The following is a 21,392-nucleotide window of genomic DNA, read 5'->3' as shown; positions in this document are numbered from 1 at the left end:
AACCTTGATACCATATAAAGAAAATAGACCAAACCTAATTTCACTCTAAAAGGCATAAGGGATTTCCTAATATATTTTATAAACAATTAATCGGATTTCTAGTTTAAATTGGAATCTAGTCTTATAAAAAAATAGGATATATATAAAACTATTGGAACATGCTTCTTGTTTTTATATTAAAAAGGAAAAAACAAAAATAAAAAACTCAGGATGCAGTCCAATAATTGGTATTTTTCTTTAGTTTCTTTTCTCTTCACGTTGATTTTTAGGATGAAATAAAATAAAATATATGAATAAATGAAGCTTCCTTTTAATGATGATTTCTCCATTGATCATTATGTCGGCAACTACCCTTATTTTAATTTGTTTTAATTATATTTCTATTTTTAATTTATGTTTTATTTCATATTTTTTAACCATTTCATGAGTTATATGTTAATAGGTTAAAAATGTTGTAATATTTTTATAATGTTAATTATTTTTTAAAATTATTTATTTTAATTAGATATTGAGAGAGAAAAAAATATTAATCGTTGAGATTAATTATTTATATTTTAAATATAATATTTTTAAAAATTTTAATTCCAAATTATGAGCCTTCACTGATCAATTTTTATTTATGTTGGCAACAGCATCAGGGCTAGTGATTTTTTTTTTCTGTGGGCAATAAATGACATATATTTTTTTAATAAAAATAAATAAAATATATTTTAGCGGATATGTTGGATGACATTTAATAAAAAAAGTTTAAATAAAATTTATTAAATTAATTTGATGGAGGTTAGCTGATTTAAAATTACCTAATTATGTGTGGACGTTATATTGATATTCATCCACATACTTACAAATTTTATTAAAATTAAATATTTAGTTTTTTTTAATTAAATTAAATTGTCTTTGTATTTTATAAAATTAAATTTTTTAATCATTCTATCAAAGAAAATATTAATAAACTTGTTCTAATCTTAAATATTTATACTGTTTAATCCTTATAATTTTACTTATTCAAACTATTTAATTAATCCATTTGACCGAAGTTAAAACAATTCAATTGATATTTTCTTTTATAGAAATTTAGTAAAAGGATTAAATGGTTTAATTTTATAAAATAAGGGATGTTTTAATTGAGTTTTAAAAAAAATAAAGATTAAATAATTAATTTTGATAAATTATAAAAATTTAATAGTAATTTATCCTCATTAAAATTTTCAAATAGTTAAATAACTTTTTAAATTATTTTTTAATATACAATCTCAAACGGACGCTTATATTTTTACTTGTAAATCCAAAGAGTACATGGGCAAGAAAGCCCAATCCAAACCCAACAAAGAAGATAACAATTCATTTGCACACCCCAATATTGGCAAATTAAAATAGTATATGAATAAGGGATAACTCAATTTTATGAGTATTTTTATAAAAATGATTAAATTTTAATTTTTTTTATAAAATTTATTAAATTTTAATTTAATTTTATAAAAGTATTATAACTAGAAATTAAAAATTTTTAAATTAATTTATTGACCTGTAAATTATTTTATAAATAAAATTATATTATTTTATTAATTTCTTTAAAAAAAGAAGAAAACAAAATGCGTAAAATGCTTCTAGCTACCCTTCATCGTTAAACCCCTCCCCTTCTTCTGTTTCTTCTCCACAAATAACCATTAGTTAGGTAATTTTATTTATAAAACAGTTGACAAGTCAATAGATTAACCTAAAAACTTTTAATTTTCAGTCATAGTGACTTTTATAAAATTAAATTGAAATTTAATGAGTTTTATAAAAAAATTTAAAGTTTAATAACTTTTATAAAAATACTTATAAAATTAAATAATCACATGTAATAATTTCTTTAAATAAGGTGGTGTTATTAGGTTTGTTTTGTGTTTATATATGGTAAGTGAAAGCTTGAAGCTTCCTTTACTTAAAGTCCTCTTGCAAGGACATCCTCACGAATGGCAGAAAACTTGGCAATGAGCTAGTCTCGAGGTGGCCAATTGTCTTGGATGATTGGGGCATTTGAGAATTCTTGAATCCATTGTATCAATAGTGGGAATTTTTCTTGGTCTATGAGTTTTAGACCAACTACTTCCTCAAATATACCCAAGTAATAAGCAAGCCATCCCAATGCAAGATCCACTAACCCAAATTTCTCTCCTCCAAAGAATTTCTTTCCTTTTAACTCCTCTTCTAAGTATTCCAAGTTCTCCATTGCTTTTGGTATTTCCTCTTCTTGCTCTTTTCCTTGTTTCAACAAAATACCATATACTATTGATTGGAAGACCTGCATCAACAAGAATTTTTAGTTTGAATTACTTTTTCGCATTTAAATTATATCGAAACTAATGTATATGTCTCTCAATTTTTAAAATTTAATGGTTTAGTCCCCAAATCTATTAAATTGAAGGCATTTTTATTTAATTTTAGAGAAAAGTATAAAAATATACTTTGTGGTTTCGCATTTTAATACATGAGAGATCATCATTTAAGTTTTGTTAATTTAATATCCTGTATTTTCTTTCGTTAGTAAATATGATGCAAACCGTTAGTTACCATTAAATAATACCAACATAATAACACATGAGTAAGCAACACATGGTGACATTATTTACCATTAAATAATGTCAATGCTGCATGTTTGTCATTTAAGTGACACATGAGCACCACATAAACACCACGTCTGTCATGTATTGCGATATCAGCGTCATTTAGTGTTAACTAACAATTTGCACCACCTTTCCTAAATAAGAAATATACAGAATATAAATTAACAAAAACTAAACTATAGTCTCTCCTATAAAATTATAAGTTTTTTTTTTTAATTTTTCTCTTAATTTTGTGTCAATTTTCTATTAATCGTGAGAAATTATCAAGATACCCTTAAATGTAAATTACTTTTTTTTTTATCTTTGGATTATATCAAAGTTACATATATATCCTTGAATTTTTTAAAAATTAATGATTTAGTCCCTATTTTTTTACTCTGTCAAACTGAAAAGAAAATACATTATTTTCAAATAAAATAACAAAAATAAAAATACATGAACTAAACCATTAATTTTTGAAAATCAGGAGACATTTGTATTAATTTAAATATAATTAAGAACGAAAAATTAATTTACCTGAAGATAATTTCTCAAGGGGAAAAAAAGCCAAAAAAGCAATTAATAAACAATAATACCTTATCATCACCAAACTTAGCCCAAAAGCGAGCCTTGGCTCTCTCGTAAGGATCTTGAGGCAACAATGGAAATTGTTTCCATGTCTCATCCACATATTCAAGAACAACAAGAGATTCACAGATGGGTTTTTCATTGTGCAGAAGCACAGGAACCTTCTTATGAACAGGGTTGTATTGCAGAAGCAAAAAGGACTCTTGTTGGAGAGATCTTCATACACTGTATCAAACTCAACTCCCTTCAGTTTTAGTGCCCATATCACTCTTAAAGCAAATGAACTTGACCATGTCCTAAAAACCTTTACTTCTTCTTCTGCCATAGCTAATTTGTTTTGTTCTCTCCAATAATTGTAGTTCAATACTGAGTCTGCCATTTATATAAAAATTTTTGGCTATACTCTTCTGCTACTCTCTGTACTTGGTCTTTATTTTATTAAAAAAAAAATTAAATATTTTTTGATCCACCATCATAGTTTTTATTAATTTTTCACCCCCAACCTCTTGATTTTCCTTTTTACATAGTTGCTCAATTATGCCGAAGTAATTTTTTGGTAATATAAAAAAATTCCTTGAAAAAAGAGAATTGTTAAGATTTATTTGAATATTATTTGATCATTGGTTAAATAGATTAATAATAATAAATAAATTATTAAAATTTTTTAATACTTTTTCTATCAACTTTTATCTGTCATTTTTTAGAAATTATTTTATTGAAAATTATTTATTATTTTGAAAAAATTAAGGAATGTTAATTAATAGTTTTTCAATTTTATCATTATTGCTACTAAATATAAGTAACTATTCTATAATTTCCTAAAACCTATTTTATCACCTCTCCTTCTCTCTTTTTAATTAGTTGAGATAAATAATAATTTTATTATATTAAAGAATATTTTATTATAATTTAAATAATTTAATTGCTTCTTTAATTACTATACAAAAGCTTAAAACAAATAAAAGTGAATGGAAAGAGTAATTATTATTTGTTAAATTAAAAGAACTATAATTATTGAATTTTGATAACTATCCTCACTTTAATTGTTAATAAACTTAATATAAGTACCCAATCTTTCATGTTGGGGGAGAACTAAGAAAAATGAAATGTTAAAAGACTATATGATAATTGCACCACCACAAATAAAAAAAAAATCTTTTCTTTTTTTTTCGTACGCAAGGATGACCAACCTCTAGTCCGAAGTGTGGTCTATTGTGAATTTAATTGGTCTATTTAAACCTTTGATAATTACTATAAGAGTTAAATTAGTCCTTGTTAATTTAATTGATTCATTTGAATCTCATAACAATTATTATTAGAGTTAAATAAGTTATTATCAATTTAGTTAAGCAATTACTCTTAGAGTCAAAATGTTAAAAATTTGGGCCAAAAAGATTTAATTTATATCATGTGACTTATACACAATAGAAGAACATTTAGTTGACGTCCACTTTTATTAAATAACCTTAGAGTTAAACTCCCCACTAACACTTTCATCTCTTTCTCCATGACTTAATTCCATCAATAGAAGAAAAATAATTGAAAATATGAATGTTATGCACTGCTATTGCTATTTAGCATGCCCAATGCTAATTTCAGAATTTTTGGATATGTCCCATGATGGATGCTGAAAATGAGCTTCAGGCGCTGCAAGACTCAGTGGCACTGAGCATGTTGGATTCACGTTTAACGGAATATACATAGAATTAAGTGAGGACTTGTAAAAATGAATTTTTGATTCATAAAGACTTAAATGGATCAATTAAATTGAAGACTTTAGTTAGTTGACTACAATAGACCGAAAGCCCACTTTAAATTGGGCCCATTCAGGAAAGACGAAGTGGCCATATAAATGAATACATATTAATTTGTCATCTAACATTGATAAAATTTAGATAAAAAAAAATCTAATATTGATAAAATTACTATTAATTAATAATTATATAATAAAGGCTTGATAACGAAAAAAATTATGAATTTTCACTTTTTTTTATAATTATGATGTAAATTTTTTATTTTTAATACTTTCCAAATAATAAGCAGATTTATTGTTCAAATTGGAATGTAGTCTTTAAAAAGAAAAAAAGGATATATAAAAATATTGGATCATGCTTCTTGTTTTTATAACTCAACTCAATTCAACTAAACCTTTATCCAAAAAATTTGGGGTTAGCTATATAGATTCTCTTTCTCCACTCTGAACGATTTTGGGCTAAATCCTCGGGAATCTGTAATGCTTCTAGGTCATGTTGTACTACTCTCCTCCAAGTCAGTTTAGGTCTACCCCTTCTTTTCTTTCTATCCTCTAACCTAATGTGCTCTACTTGTCTAACTGGAGCCTCTGTATGTCTACGCTTCACATGTCCAAACCACCTCAATCTCCCTTCTCTCAACTTATCCTCAATTGGCACCACTTCTACTTTTTCTCTAATACTCTCATTACGGATTTTATCTATTCTAGTATGGCCACTCATCCACCTTAACATTTTCATCTCCGCAACTCTTATCTTAGACACATACAACTCCTTCAGTGCCCAACACTCACTACCATATAACATGGCCGGTCGTATGATTGTACGGTAAAATTTTCCTTTCAACTTATTGGGGATCTTGCGATCACATAGAACTCCCGTGGCACGTCTCCACTTCAACTATCCGACTTTAATCCTATGACTAACATCCTCCTCACATCCCCCATTTACTTGAAGGACTGAGCCAAGATATTTAAAGTGATTACTTTGAGACAGTACCACTCTATCCAAACTAACTCCTTCCCTATCACTAGTTTAGCCTTCACTGAACTTACAATGCATATATTCTGTCTTTGTTCTACTTAACTTAAAGCCCTTTGACTCTAGAGTACTTCTCCAAAGCTCTAGCTTTCTATTGACTCCTTCTTGTGTCTCATCTATCAGAACTATATCATTTGCAAACATCATGCACGAAGGGATACTCTCTTGTATATGTTTTTTCAATTCATCTAAAACTAATGTAAAAAGGTAAGGGCTTACAGTTGAACCTTGGTATAATCCCACTGAGATGGAAAAATCTCCTGTGTCCCCTCCTACTGTGCACACAACAGTAGTTGCTCCTTCATACATATCTTTCAGCACTTGTATGTACCTAATAGATACCTCCTTTTGTTCTAATACTCTCCATAAGACATCTCTTGGAACACTATTATAAGCCTTCTCCAAATTGATAAAAACCAAGTGTAGGTCTTTCTTCACATCTCTATATTTCTCCATCAAGCTTCTAATGAGAAAGATCGCTTCCATAGTTGAACGACCAGGCATGAAGCCAAATTGATTAGGAGAGATAGAAGTATCATGACGTAGTCGATGTTTCACAACTTCATAGTATGACTCATGAGTTTAATTTCCCTATAGTTTGAGTAACTCTGTACGTCCCCCTTATTTTTAAAAATAGGTACTAAAATGCTCCTCCTCCATTCATTCGGCATTTTCTTTGAGTTTAGAATCTTATTAAATAATTTAGTTAACCATGCCACTCCCATATCTCCCAAACACTTTCACACTTCAATTGGTATTCCATCAGGTCCACAGGCTTTACCCACTTTCATTCTCTTAAGTGCTTCCTTTACTTCTAAAAATCTAATCCTTCTAGTATAATTCACATTCTTTTCTATTGCTCTATAGTCTATATTCACGCTTTTACCATTTTGACTATTATTAAAGAGATCATCAAAATAATTTCTCCATCGTTCTTTAATGTCCTCATCTTTCACTAACACTTTTCCTTCTTTATCCTTAATGCACCTAACTTGATTGAGATCTTGACATTTCTTTTCTCTCCTCCTTGCTAGTCTATAAATATCTTTCTCCCCTTCTTTAGTTCTAAGTTTCTCATATAACTTTTCAAAGGCCTGCGCTCTTGCTTGACTAACTGCCTTTTTTGCCTCTTTCTTTGCTATCTTGTACTGTTCATATGCCTCATTATTATCACACTTAGGTAATTTCTTATACCATTCTCTCTTTCTCTTCACTGCCTTTTGTACTTCCTCATTCCACCACCATCTCTCTTTTGAGGGTGGTCCATGTCCTCTAGACTCTCCAAGTACTTTTCTAGCTACTTCTCTAATCTTTGATGCCATCTGTATCCACCTCCATATCCAGCTTCCATGCTTCGGACTCGAGAAGCTCATTTTTAAACTTCACTTGCTTTACTCCTTTGAACTCCCACCACTTTGTTCGAGCGACACTATTTCTTCTAACCTTACTTGGATTGTTCCTAAACTTGACATCCAAGACCACTAACCGATGTTGACTTATTAAAACCTCTCCCGGAATAACCTTGCAATCCTTGCATAGAGCTCTATTTGTCTTTCTGGTTAAGAGGAAGTCAATTTGGCTTCTATGTTGCCCACTTTTAAAAGTCACTAAATGTGACTCTCTTTTTATAAAGTAGGTATTTGCTAGTATTAAGTCGTATGCCATAATAAAATCCATAATACTTTTTCCTTCCTCATTTCGACTGCCAAAACCAAAACCTTCATGAACATTCTCATAACTTTGCCTATCACTTCCTACATGTCCATTCAAATCTCCACCGATGAAAACATTCTCTTCATTCTTTATGCTTTGCATTAGATCATCTATGTCTTTCCAAAACCTTTGTTTACTCTCACTATCTAGTCCTATTTGTGGAGCATAAGCACTAACTACATTTATTGTTTCTCCTTCTAGTACTAGCTTTACTAGTATAATTCTATCTCCTACTCTTTTCACAGCTACTACAGCATCTTTCAATGTCCTGCCTATGATTATGCCCACTCCGTTCTTGTTTCTCTCCTTTTCGGTAAACCACAGTTTGTACTTTGAATTACCTACTTCCTTGCTTTTCTTTCCTACCCATTTAGTCTTCTGAATGCAAGCAATATTCAGCCTTCTCCTTTCCAAGGTATCCACAAGCTCCATTAATTTTCCTGTAAGTGATCCAACATTCTACGTACCAACCCTGATTCTTCTCCTATCCTGTTCCTTCCTAATTGATCTCCTTCTATGATATATTCTATTGTTCTCTATGCCTATCTTGTGTTCTATTCCACTATCTGTTCTACTATCTGTCATATGGACTAACTTCTTTATCCACACCCGTCCATGATGTGAGAACCCTTGCTTATTTAACACTACACCCAGGCGCCGGCATGGCGCGTCACTTTCGGTGAACGCCCTACACCCTTGCATATTTCTCACTACACTCGGGCTCCGATGTAGCGCGTCGTGAGTAGAGGACGCCCCAACGCTTATATCATTTGAATCCATATCATAAGGGTGTGACAAAATTTTTACGCTGGTTGTCACCTACCGCAACCCTCCTCCTTTATTCGGGCTTGGGACCGGCTAAGCGCAAGCTACTTAGGCGGAGTTATGCTTCTTGTTTGTATATATATAAAAAAAATCAGGGTGCAGTCCAAATTGGTAAATTTCTTCCATTTCTTTTCTCCTAATGTTGATTTTTAGGATGAAATAAAACAAAATATATGTATAAATGAAGCTTCCTTTTAATGATGATTTCTCCATTGATCATTATGTTGGCAACTACCATTATTTTAATTTATTTTAATTATATTTCTATTTTTATTTTATGTTTTATTTCATATGTTTTAACCATTTCCTCTTATGAGTTATATATAATACAGGTTAAAAATATTATAATATTTTTATAAAGTTAATTATGTTTTTAAATTTTAATTTTTAGATATTGAGAGAGTAAAATTATAATAGGTGAGATTATTTATATTTTAAATATAATATTTTTATAAATTTTATTTCCAAATATCGCCAAAAAAAAAATATTTCCAAATGAAGAGCCTTCATTGATTTACGTTGGCAACAATATCAGAGGTAGGTGAATTTTTCTCTTCAACGAGTCATTACGTAATCATTCAATATGCCAACGTAAATAGCTTACATAGCTCCTATGGATTTAAGTTTAATTAACGATGTATTAAATATTTATATTAAAATATATGTAAAATTAATTAAATAATATGAAAAAATATTTAATCAAATTAATCTATATGTACAGAGTGTTAAGTCTTTTAACTTTTTTTTTTTAACTTATAAATTTAATTTATAAGCCTATAAATTATTATAAATAATTCGATAACATATTTTTAAAGCTTACAATTACCCTCTTACTTAATTGCTACTTTTAAACTGAAGGTAAAATATTATGTAATTAAATAGATAAGAAAAAAAATAATCACTAAAGGAGATTATAATTTTTTTTTTTTTAGGAATGAATGAAAGACACGTGAGCACATACGGAAGAGGGTGCTGTACACGCTTTGACTCTAAAGAAGGTGATGTTTTTGGCTTTATTTTGCGTATTATTTGTGACAAACGAAAACTTGGACCATCCTTCATTTAAGTCCTCGTGCAAGGGCAGCCTCACGACTGGCAGCAAACTTGGCGATAAGTTTGTCGCGAGGTGGCCAATTTTCTTGAATGATTGGGGCAGTTGAGAATTCTTGAATCCATTGTAGCAATAGTGGGAATTTTTCTTGGTCTATGAGTTTTAGACCAATTACTTCCTCAATTATACCCAAATAATAAGCAAGCCATCCCAATGCAAGATCCACTAACCCAATTTTCTCTCCTCCAAAGAATTTCTTTCCTTTTAGCTCCTCTTCTAAATGCTGCAAGATCTCCATTGCTCTAGGTATTTCTTCCTCTTGCTCTTTTCCTTGCTTGAACAGAATACCATATACTATTGATTGAAAGACCTGCATCAACAGAAATTTTTAGTTTCAATCACTTTTAAGTTCTTGGGTTTTGTCAAAATTAATATATATATACCCCTAATTTTAAAAAATTAATAATTTTATCTTCATATTTTGACTCTATTAAATTGATGGTACATTAAGGATAATAACGGATAAAACATCTATAAAAATCATCAAAATCTAAACTCTCAATATCTGAACTTATTCCAAATCCAATTAAAATTTATCATTAATTAATTAAATTCATCCTAAATCTAATTATTATTATTATCTAAAAAATCCTCAAACCTATTTAATGATAACGATCCTCACTTTACTTGTTAATAAACTTAATATAAGTAGCAAATCTTTCATGCTGGGGAAGAACTAAGAAAAACGAAAAGTTGAAAGACTATATGATAATTTGATTATTGCACCGCAACAAATTAAAAAAAAAAATAATGTCAGTACGTAAGGGATGACGAACGTTTAGTCCAAAGTGTGGTCTATTTTGACGGCTTTGTATAAAAATTGAAGACTTTAGTTAGTTGACTAATAGGTCGAAAGCCCAATTTAAGTTAGGCCCATTCAAAAAATTCTTGCATTACCATAGAAAGAGGTGTTCACTGTGAGTACTCTGTTATCCACACAAATATGAATCTTTTATGAAAAATAGAGAAAAAATTTTATATAATTATGAGTGAAAATATATTTATATTGAGTATATTAAATAATAATTTGACTTTATCTATTAATTAAAGACATATCACTCATTTAGCAGAGTCAAATTTAATTTTAATTTATATAAATTAATTTAAAAATATTATTACCTATAAATATTAAGAAAATGAAAATTTCCCCTTTTATTAGTTCAAAACAATGAGAAATCCTTAACCAGATCACAATCCATTGCAATACACAAACATCACAAGTGGGTGTGTTTATTCTTGATAAAACTTGCATGAAATTAATACAACTCCATGATAATTTTCACAAATTATATGGGGCTCATTTTGGGGTGTGCTCTCCAAGGGCAGCCTTACGGAAGCTAGCATACCGATCAAAGAGTTTGTCTCTTGGAGGCCAACTCTCTTGGATTGTTGGGATATTTGAGAATTCTTGCATCCATGCCACTAATAATGGGAATTTTTGTTGTTCTATCAATTTCACACCAATTATCTCCTCAACTACATTGAAGTGGTAAGCAAGCCAACCCAATGCAATATCTACCAGTCCAATGGTCTCTCCTCCAAAGAATTTCTTTCCCTTTAGCTCTTCTTCCAAATATTTCAAGTTCTCTATGGTTGAAACTATTGCTTCTTCTTGTTCTTTTCCTTGCTTTGAGAGAACATCCATTCTCATTGTTTGTAACACCTACTCAAGAAAATAAAAAACATAATGGGTTCGTTTGAAATAAATCATTTGTAAGAAAAGAATTCAAAAGAATTCTTATACCATCATGTATGAATTCTCTTTTTTTTAAATAATAATTTTTTAATTTAATAAAAAATTGAATTCTTTCATTCTAATATGAGAATTAATAAAAGAGAAAAAAAATTAATTGAATTGAAATTTTTTTTTTTAATTCAACATTTCAAACAAGAGAATTGAGATTTATTAAAGTATATTTAATTTGCAACATATTAATTGTTCTTAATTATATGATCTATCATAGTATTATATTATTATTGTTGTTGAAAAAAATGATTTTGCAAATGAATATTTAAATTTGATTGTAAAAATTTTAAAATAACTACAAAAAACAAAATTAATAATGCTTGTTTATTCATTGTTTATTTTAGGTATACATAGGATAGATTCATAATAAAAATTGATAGTTTAATTTAAATTTAATTTGACCAAATTCAAAACATGAATTACACACATGCACACTTTACATTTAATATGGGATCTTGAATTCAAAACATGAATCACACACATGCTCACTTTACATTCAATACGAGATCCTGAAAGATCAGTCCCTATCCTTTATTTTCAAAAAAGCTCCTTTCTTTTTTGTCAATAAATAAAACACACACACAAAAGTTAGTGACAGAAATGAACCACTTTTAAAATTATGACAATTTTAACAAATTCATTATTCCTACATAACCCACACACACTTCACATCTGATATGGAATCCCGAAGGATCATATTTCAATCATTAAGTGAACTTACACTTTAGGCATAATATGATGTTTAATTTACTTTTGTATTTGTTAGATAAGTTTAATTTCATTTTATATAATTAAATAAATAATTTAATAAAATATTATTTTTGTATAATTAAATTTGAATTAAAATTAATTATATTTAAAAATATAGAAAAAGTTATTCTATATTGTCATATTAATTAAGCTAGAATATTATATTTTAATAATAAAAAAAATTTCAAGTGATTTTATTTTTTATTCATTAAAACTAAAATAAATTAAACATAAGAAAGAAAATTAAAAATTAATTTTAATATAAATCAGCCCTCAATATTTTATAATTCTCATTTATATAAAAAAATATAAATTGAGGTTAAATTAAAATTTTAAATAATTTAGACTAAAAATGAAAAATAGAGTGAATTAGACTTTAAAACATTCAATGTTTTTGGAGAGCCAGTCGCCACTCTCCACGCCTTTGTTGATGGGAAGAGTTTGGATCCACCCACCCACTAAACAAGTGATGGTCATAAGCTCCCAGCATTAAGAATGATATCTATAAAAATCATCAAAACCTAAACTCTCAATGCCTCAACCTATTCCAAATCCAATTAAAATTTATCATTAATTAATTAAATTCATCATAAATCTAATTATTATTATTATCTAAAAAATCCTCAAACCTATTTAATTTTACATTTTTTAATTAATAATCTAAATAAAAAAAATCAATAATTTATATTTAAAAGTTTAGAGAAAAAAAAAATTTAACCTTAAAGATAACTTCTAACTTCGAGAAAAAAAAGGCTAAAAGAAAAAGCAACTAATACTCATCAAAGTAGGAAGCAATAATACCTTATCATCACCAAACTTAGCCCAAAAGCGAGCCTTGGCTCTCTCATGAGGATCTTGAGGCAACAATGGAAATTGTTTCCATGTCTCATCCACATATTCAAGAATAACAAGAGATTCACAGATGGGTTTTCCATTGTGCAGAAGCACAGGAACCTTCTTATGAACAGGGTTGTATTGCAGAAGCAAAGGACTCTTGTTGGAGAGATCTTCATACACTGTATCAAACTCAACCCCCTTCAGCTTTAGTGCCCATATCACTCTTAAAGGAAATGGACTTGACCATGTCCTGAAAACCTTTACTTCTTCTTCTGCCATAGCCACTTTGTTTTGTAATCTCTTACAATTCTAGATCACAAAGTCTGCTATTTATATAAAAACTTTTTAGTTCCATTCTTCTGCTATTCTCTGCACTTGGTCTTTATTTTATTTTAAAAAAATTAAATATTTTTTTAATCCACAATCATAGTTTTTTATTAAATTTTCACCCCCAACCCCCTTGTTTTCTTTTTTTGGTCCTTTTTGGATAGTGGCTCAATTTTACCAAACTAAATTTTTTGGTAATATAAAAAAATTCTTTGAAAAAAAAGAACTATTAAGATTTATTTAAATATTAATATTTAATCATTGATTGGATAGATTAGTAATAATAAATAAACTATTAAAATTTTTAATACTTCCTCCATCGTCTTCTTTTTGTTATTTTTTAGAAATCGTCTTGTCCAAAATTAGGTCATTTTGATATGATTAAAAAATATTAATTAATATTTTTTTAACTTTATATCAATATCTCTACTAAATAGACGAGACAAATAGTAATTTAATCAAAGAGTATTTTATTTTAATTTAAATAATTTAATTATTTTCTTAATTACTGTATAAAAATTGATAAAATGGAAAGAGAGTACTTATTATTTGTTAACTCTTTTTTTCTTTGATTTCAAAAAAAAAAATGATAACGATCCTCACTTTACTTGTTAATAAACTTAATATAAGTAGCAAATCTTTCATGCTGGGGAAGAACTAAGAAAAACGAAAAGTTGAAAGACTATATGATAATTTGATAATTGCACCGCAACAAATTAAAAAAAAAAAATGTCAGTACGCAAGGGATGACGAACGTTTAGTCCAAAGTGTGGTCTATTTTGACGGCTTTGTATAAAAATTGAAGACTTTAGTTAGTTGACTAATAGGCCAAAAGCCTACTTTAAATTAGGCCCATTTAGAAAATTCTTGCATTACGATAAAAAGAGATGTTCATTGTGAGTATGAGTACTCTATCACTGTTTGCTGGTTTTTCGACTCTCTAAATATACGGATCGCTAATAAGTAATAAAGTAGTGAGTAGAGTATTATCCCACAAGAAATTTAATTTACAAGTAGCAAGGTACATAGTAATTTTAACTGTCTAGGCTACCGAATAAAATGGGAGAGTGAATCTGATCTATTTTGAATACTAAAGACTAGAAGGATAATGAATTTAAAATGAAACAATCTATTTAAAATAATTTTAAAATTAAGATTTCATACTTTAACCTTATTATAGATGTAATCATGTCTATTCATTAGATTGAGGATCGTTGCTTTAATGGAAATTAATCCTAAGGTATCTTAGGTCCTCTCTTAAGGCACCTAAGGTGTATTTCAATCAGAGCTAAATCCTACTTTCATTGACAATTAGTCCTAATAAAAACCCTTTAAGGTCTTTGATTAATTATGGAATTCCACAAAGGTCATCAGCCTATCTCCAGGTCAGATTTTCTAGATTTAATATTTTGATTTTCCAATATCAATCTTCACCTTTCAGTTATTCAATTAGTATCTTCTATCATGTCTAAGTGGGTACCAATACATAGCATGCATTAAGAACACAAAATATTGAATCAAAGAATAAAACTCAAATACAATAGATGAAACTCAATATTTGTCCATAATAATGATTACAAGCATTACTCTCCTATTTCTAAAATATTGAAATTATTCACTCATTGTGAGTTTAGCAAACATAATAAAAATGAAATTAAAGAACATAAAAATAGCTTAGAGAAATAGAACAAAAGAACCGAAGAGAATCTATGGTTTTGATCTTGTGGAACTTCGGCTGAGGACTCCTCCTTGATGCTAATGCACTATTCTTCTAGACGGCTTGGAGAGAATAATGAAGATATTAATGTCCGACTTTTTGATTCTGAACCCCCCTTCTCTATTTACTGTTGCTTCTATTTATATTCAATGTCTAGGGTTAGATTTTTAGAATTTTTTTTCTCTATTTTTTTCTTAATATTACTTACAAAAAGCTTTTCATTGATAATTAGAGACGAAAAATTTTTCGTAGGTATTTTTTCTTAAATTTTTCGTAGAATTTGCTCGTGGATAGACTTTATTGAACCATTAGAATACGCATCAATCTCTATAGCTCTACCTTCCGAATTCATCATTTTCACGAATAATTTGACGGGTTTAATTTCAAAAAACTCCATCTCCTCTGGATGAGAGGTCTTCAATTGCTTTTCAGCACAATGGTAACACACAAAGTTTGCAAATCCCTGTTCTCTTGAATGTAAGCAGAAATATAAATTATTCAGCAAGTTGGGACTAACATTAGAAGGGAATTCCTATCTAGACCCAGTTCACAACACGAGATTTATTTAATAAGTGAATTTCATATTTGATATAAGTAAGTCTACACAAGAAAAATCCTAGAAATATAATTATAAAAACATAAAATGCAGACAACGAAGAATAATTAATGATGAACATAAAATTAAGATTTTGACATGTACTGTTCTAATAATCCAGGAGTTTAGATTTCGCTAGAGAAAAGAAAGGAAACAAAATGAAAAATAATGATAGAGCAATTTACAATTTTCAAGTACAGGTCAATAGCTGCTCCCAACTACTGAAAAGAGCTTGAAAAAGACACAGGTTCTTCCATTGGAGGATATGGATTAATTAAGACCTGGTAATACAATTGATTTATTAAAGCAGCTTTAAGGAAATTTCTATGGTAAGGGCACCAAGTCAAAGCAAATTTTTAGGGTTAATTTTATTCATAATCTCTCAACTTAATTTGTTATATCAGTAATGTCCTTTAACTTTAATTTGTATTATAAAAATTCTTAAATTTCAATTTGAATATTATTAAAATCTTTGTGACCTGCTATTACAAGTTTTCATGCTAAATTTTACTTACCGTCTCTCAACTTTAATAAATATACCATACGCATCTCTTAATTTTAATTTATCTCAAAAAAATTTTAAACTTTCATTTAATATATTAAAAATTTTTAATACAAAAATGTACTAAATAATAATTAAGATTGATATATTGTCTTGCTAATTTGAAAAATAAGGACAAAAAACTGTATACAATATCAACCTATATAAAAAAAATATAATATCATTCATATTTAATTAGGTTTAAATATTTCCAAAATAAAGTAAAATAATTATAGGTTATTAATTTTTTTTCTTATACTAAAATAAAATCAAAGGAATTAAGATAAATTAGATATAAATCTTTTAGGTATTAACCTAAAATCAAATTGAAAAATAATATAGGTAAAAATAATATTTTTATATGATAAATTAAATAATTAATTGTAAATATTTATAAAAATATTAAAATATTTCTAAAAATATAAATTTATTTTAAATAAATTAAAAATAAATAAAGATTTAAATTTTAGACTAATTATAAAATTAATGAATGACTATAATAAACTTATTTAAATGGAAGGATGATAAATGAAACTCAATAATAAGTTAATAAAAAAAAATTATAATAGCAAATCACATGAATGAATTTTAGCGATATTCAAATTGAAATTTTAGATTTTTGTGATACAAATTGAAGTTGAAGGACGATGATAATATAACTATCTAAATTGAGAAACTATAAATGAAATTAACCCTATGTAAGTTTAAAATATCATGAATCGATGGGTAGCTTTTCCCTTTATTTTTTAAAATTAAATGCTATAAAAGTTAGTAACTGAGGTAGTACTTCCTCTTCTTCTAGAATTAATTTAATCTTTAAAAAAAAAAAACAAAGTCAACAAATATAGATTAGGTTTCGTGCATTCATATGAATAAGCTTAGACAAGTAATTAAACTTGGTTAGTTAATCGAACATTAAAAGAACTCGGTTAGGTAACATGCACTCATTATGGCTTGTCGTAAAAATTAAAAAATATATATATATAAATTAAAAGGTATTAAAAATTAATTAATATTAAATTTAATATACTTTAACTATAAAATAATAAAATAATATTTTATAAATTAACTTATTCAACAATATCTAAAATTATATATATATTAAAAAAAAAGCGCTTTTTCTGGCCAGAATCCAAATGACAAACACGGCCTAAGCTCGAGCACAGGAGCAGCCAGTGACGGTGTGGCTTTCTTGGCTAGTTCTAATATCTATTTGATGGTTTTTTTTTTTTTAATTATTTTTATACAATGCCAGACGGATGCATTCATGAACAAGTATGATAAGTTGCAAGCAGATCTCTCATCTTACTTCACAAAACACAGGCTCTCCAGAAACTTCTGGTAAGTAATAATATTTAAAGTTTGGATATTATTATTAATTTTTTATTTTCAATATTTATAAATAATAAATAAAAAATATTTTATAAATGAGCAGTTTCACTTTGTTTTGACCAAGGGAAGTTGTCTTTATTAGTCCACATACATCAGTATGCCAATTCCAATTTCTCACTTGCCCTCCAGGTTGCATTTCCAGAGGATGACTGCCTGTGAAGCTTTTCCAAACTGACGACTATCACACACATTCTCACTAAGAACGATTTCAATTAAATCTCTAACCATCTCATTACCATATCAATTGAATCTCAATTCAAAGGAAAGCTATTTCCCACCATTTTTACTTTTACAGTCCCTTATTATAATATAATGTGTGTATTTTATTATCAATATACCTTATAGACTTTCATATTAATTATAATATTCAACGAATAATGTGTGATTATATATTTATTTTATAAGCCAAGCTGAAATTAGCACAGTTGTTCTATATTGGAAGTTGATCTGTTTACAAATGGATGCTCTAAAAGCTTAGCAGCAGAGGGACGATCTTTCTGATCAACTTGCATGCATTGCTGGATATATATATGTAGTTTTTCTGGTTAACATCTCCAACACATTGCATAGGCTCCATATATCAGCTTCGAAGCTTATACCCTTCTGCTCTCTTTCAATTAAAAACTTCAGGAGCCATTCAGTATGGAGTCAACTTGCTGGACTCAATAAGAGCACTAAATAAGGTGACTTGTCAATCCAAAATCAGCAATTTTCACACATCGATTCTCATGCACTAATACATATGTTAGCACATTTGACATATGTTAGCACATTTGACTTCCCTGTGAACAACATTTCTCTCATGGAGATAATTTAAACCTTTCGATATCTGTTTTGCATACATAGACACAAATCTTTTTACAAGGAAGCCTGCCTTGCTCAAGGAAAACAAGTTGGAAGGCTACTCCCCCTCACTTTATTCGTCAAAATTAATCTAATCACCCTGCCAGAAAATTTCAAACTCCAAATGAGCATCTCCAAATGCTCTTTACTCTTTATCCAGAGAATATGCTTTCTTATTGAACTAAGGAGAATGATCAATCGTAAAAATTTACATCCTCATAGGTCCTGGTAAAAGAAATTTACGTTTCCTTACAAATTTCAATCACAAAAAACTAGTCCAAGATGGTTCAGATGATGAAAGGAAATATGGTCGATTCATGTTTTGTAGAGTTATTTCTTAATTCTTAAAGAGACTAAGAAGATAACACAAGAAGATTTGGAACCTTCACAGTCATTATCAGCAAGCAGATTTGACTTAGTTCATATAAAGTCCTAAAAAACTAAGATTTCCTTTTCGTACCATTTGCACTTTAGCCTATTTTTTCCCCTTCTTTTTTCCTGCTGTTGTACTTACTCTAAAGAGACTTCGGCTTCGTGTGTAATGAACAAATGTTCTTCCATTGTAAATTCGTACTGTGTAACCCACAAATTCAGGTATAATAACAGAACGATGTGACCAAATTTTCTTGTTAGCAAGTAGAACTTTTTCCTTCTTCATCTTCAAGAGGAATGCATCAACGAAAGGAAGCCTTGTTGCAACATGCCTTTTTAGCTGCAATAACACAAGTGGCAAATTTGAAAGTAGCATTAGCAGGATTCCTTTCAGATAAGATAAGAGGTAGGGAAGAAAAGTAAGAACAAGAACAATAAGTTTACACCCTGAATGCATCAAAGCCCTCAAGAAACTACTTAAAAGGAATTTCTTTTTGGAAAAAAAAAAAAAAAGAATAGCCCAGTTGATGACACTTACTCTTACTCTTCTTGCCCCTTCATTAGGAGGCAGTTGAGATTCTGTTGCTGAAGATTTTGACGGTGAAATAGACGTTTTAGGCCTATCTGAAGAAAATGCCTTGCTCAGTATAGAAATGGAAGGATCCACTCTGAAACATGAGATAACTTCCCTGTGGTAGAACAGAGAACGTTAATGCAATATGATAGACAACAATGAAATTTGACAAGACAAGCAAGCTCAATGCATAGAAAATGACAGGCTTTTCAATCTTGCCAAAATATGCTATAGGCATCACACTTCTTTGCACTCTTATTATCTTTAAATTTGTTTAAGAAAAACAGACGATTGCCTAAAATGTATCAAAGAAAGTGAAATAAGAACAACCATTTTAGGTAGAAGTTTTTTATGAATCACAAAGCAATGTGTATGCATATGCCATGGAAAAAGTAACATAGAAAAAGAAATAGCAAGACAAAGCTGACCTTACAGGACTTGAACCAACTGGAAATCCTGTAAAAACAGGAAATTCAAAGAAACCCACAAAGACAATGGTGTTAGCACATGCCTAAATAAAAACCTTAATCAAATAGGCAAATCCAAAATATCATCCACGTTATACATACTTAGATAACCATGGGAATCAACATATTGTGAGTTGTTTGATCTTCTTGGCAGCATCTGAACAAGTATAAATAAAACTAGCAAGAATTAAAATTACACATAACAATACAAGCTATAATTTGAAAACACATAGAGCAAGAGACATCAAGCTTCGTTACCTCCTTCAAGGCGATAGAGTAAGATCGTGATGATAATGCCAAATTAGATTGAGTACCTAGAAATGACCGTTCTAAAACCTATTTTAAAGAAAACGCAGACAAGTAAACTTGAGTTCAATAAAACCACAGTCATGTCTTAAATAGAATAATATAGGCTTTGAAGGCTATATACGTAGAAACAGCAAATAAACTCAAACAAAAGAAAGAACTTTCACAACCGACCAAAGAAGCAGACTTGCTGCCAGTAAGAACTTTTCGTCTTACACTTGCCCACATAATTTTTTCAAGGCTAAAGAACAACCCAGAATCTGAAAATGATTATAAAGGTCAATTGTGGTCGTTTAAACTACACAATTTAAAATCAAATTTTAAAAAGGACCAGATTTTAAATTGAGAAGAGAGGGTGAGAAATGCAGTAAAGAATACGACAGAGGAATGACAAAAGAACAGAGAAAAGATCTGAATATTGTCGATAAAAACCAGATTCAGGATTGTGATACAAGAAAAGTGTTGGAATGTAGAGTTGCAGCAGGGAGAGACAGTGAGTGACAGAGAGGGGGGCGCAGGGAGGCAAAGAGCCGAAGACCTGATTCACCTGAAGGATCAAACCCGTCTACACTTCGATGGTTTCTCGAGGCCCATTCAATAGACGAAAATAGAAATTCTTAATGTTGAGGTTTTTGGCATTTTCTCAATGAACGGTGGGCCGTATTTGCTGCCTGCTTTAAATGAAAGCTTTCTTTCATGAGCAAAAATAACAAAAATAAAAAATAAAAATGCTATTAATCTTTATTTATTAGAGACCTATTATTTAATTTCTAAGATTTAAGAAAAATTTTATCTAAATTTAATTCATCATTGATAAATGAGATTTTCTCCATTTTATATGTGAATTTCATTATATATAATAATTTATATTAGATTAAATTTAGATAAAAATTTCTCTTTTAATTATTATAATTTATTAACTAATTTCTTTATTTAAATAATATATATTAACCTTTTAATAATTAAAAAAAATTATATTAGTCTCTCTCCACTTCCCATGTCGACATTGACACCACCATTAATTGCACTTCTTTATCGTAAGTATAATAGTGTCACTCATTTACCTAGCGAATCGATCACTGATGTAACTTAAATTTTGAATATATCTTTTTATGAAATAGAATTTTAATTCAATTTTAAAATTTTGTGCTGCAATTCAATTTAAATAAAAAAGTGAGGCTTATAGTGATAGTGAATTGAAATAAATATAATAATATTTTATTTTTTATAATAGATTAAAAAATACACTAAATTAGAGATTTGACAGTACTATATTTTGCTTTTATAATAATGAATGGATCTTTTTC

At 28.7% G+C, this 21,392-nt stretch overlaps 2 protein-coding genes and 1 pseudogene across 5 annotated transcripts; all 3 read right to left on the bottom strand.

Moving 5' to 3' along the window:
• Positions 1-1,927: 1,927 nt before the first annotated feature.
• Positions 1,928-3,501, bottom strand: LOC110649884 (probable glutathione S-transferase; annotated as a pseudogene).
• Positions 3,502-9,488: 5,987 nt separating this feature from the next.
• LOC110646439 (probable glutathione S-transferase) lies at positions 9,489-13,295 on the bottom strand. Of its 2 annotated transcripts, none has more exons than XM_058142886.1 (2): positions 12,916-13,295; positions 9,489-9,927 (listed from the first exon to the last, which is right to left on the bottom strand). In XM_058142886.1, exons 1-2 carry the CDS (start codon positions 13,228-13,230, stop codon positions 9,565-9,567), a joined length of 678 nt encoding a protein of 225 aa, XP_057998869.1. In that variant the 5' UTR covers positions 13,231-13,295; the 3' UTR covers positions 9,489-9,564. The 2 variants fall into 2 exon arrangements, with proteins under 2 accessions (XP_057998869.1, XP_057998868.1); XM_058142885.1 differs by lacking the exon at positions 9,489-9,927 and adding an exon at positions 10,746-11,280 and having other exon boundaries at positions 12,916-13,290.
• A 5,006-nt stretch (positions 13,296-18,301) lies between these two features.
• On the bottom strand, positions 18,302-20,729 carry LOC131168878 (uncharacterized). Of its 3 annotated transcripts, none has more exons than XM_058142889.1 (6): positions 20,633-20,729; positions 20,038-20,115; positions 19,882-19,936; positions 19,741-19,768; positions 19,277-19,427; positions 18,302-19,078 (listed from the first exon to the last, which is right to left on the bottom strand). In XM_058142889.1, the coding sequence occupies exons 3-6, from the start codon at positions 19,934-19,936 to the stop codon at positions 18,842-18,844; spliced, it is 471 nt and encodes a 156-aa protein (XP_057998872.1). In that variant the 5' UTR covers positions 20,038-20,115; positions 20,633-20,729; the 3' UTR covers positions 18,302-18,841. The 3 variants fall into 3 exon arrangements, with proteins under 3 accessions (XP_057998872.1, XP_057998871.1, XP_057998870.1); XM_058142888.1 differs by having other exon boundaries at positions 20,624-20,712; XM_058142887.1 differs by having other exon boundaries at positions 20,038-20,725.
• Positions 20,730-21,392: the final 663 nt, after the last annotated feature.

Source organism: Hevea brasiliensis, unplaced genomic scaffold (assembly GCF_030052815.1).
Source record: "Hevea brasiliensis isolate MT/VB/25A 57/8 unplaced genomic scaffold, ASM3005281v1 Scaf88, whole genome shotgun sequence".
NCBI lineage: Eukaryota > Viridiplantae > Streptophyta > Magnoliopsida > Malpighiales > Euphorbiaceae > Hevea > Hevea brasiliensis.
The sequence above is the reverse complement of the archived record's forward strand: the minus strand, read 5'-3'. Positions and strand labels throughout refer to the sequence as shown.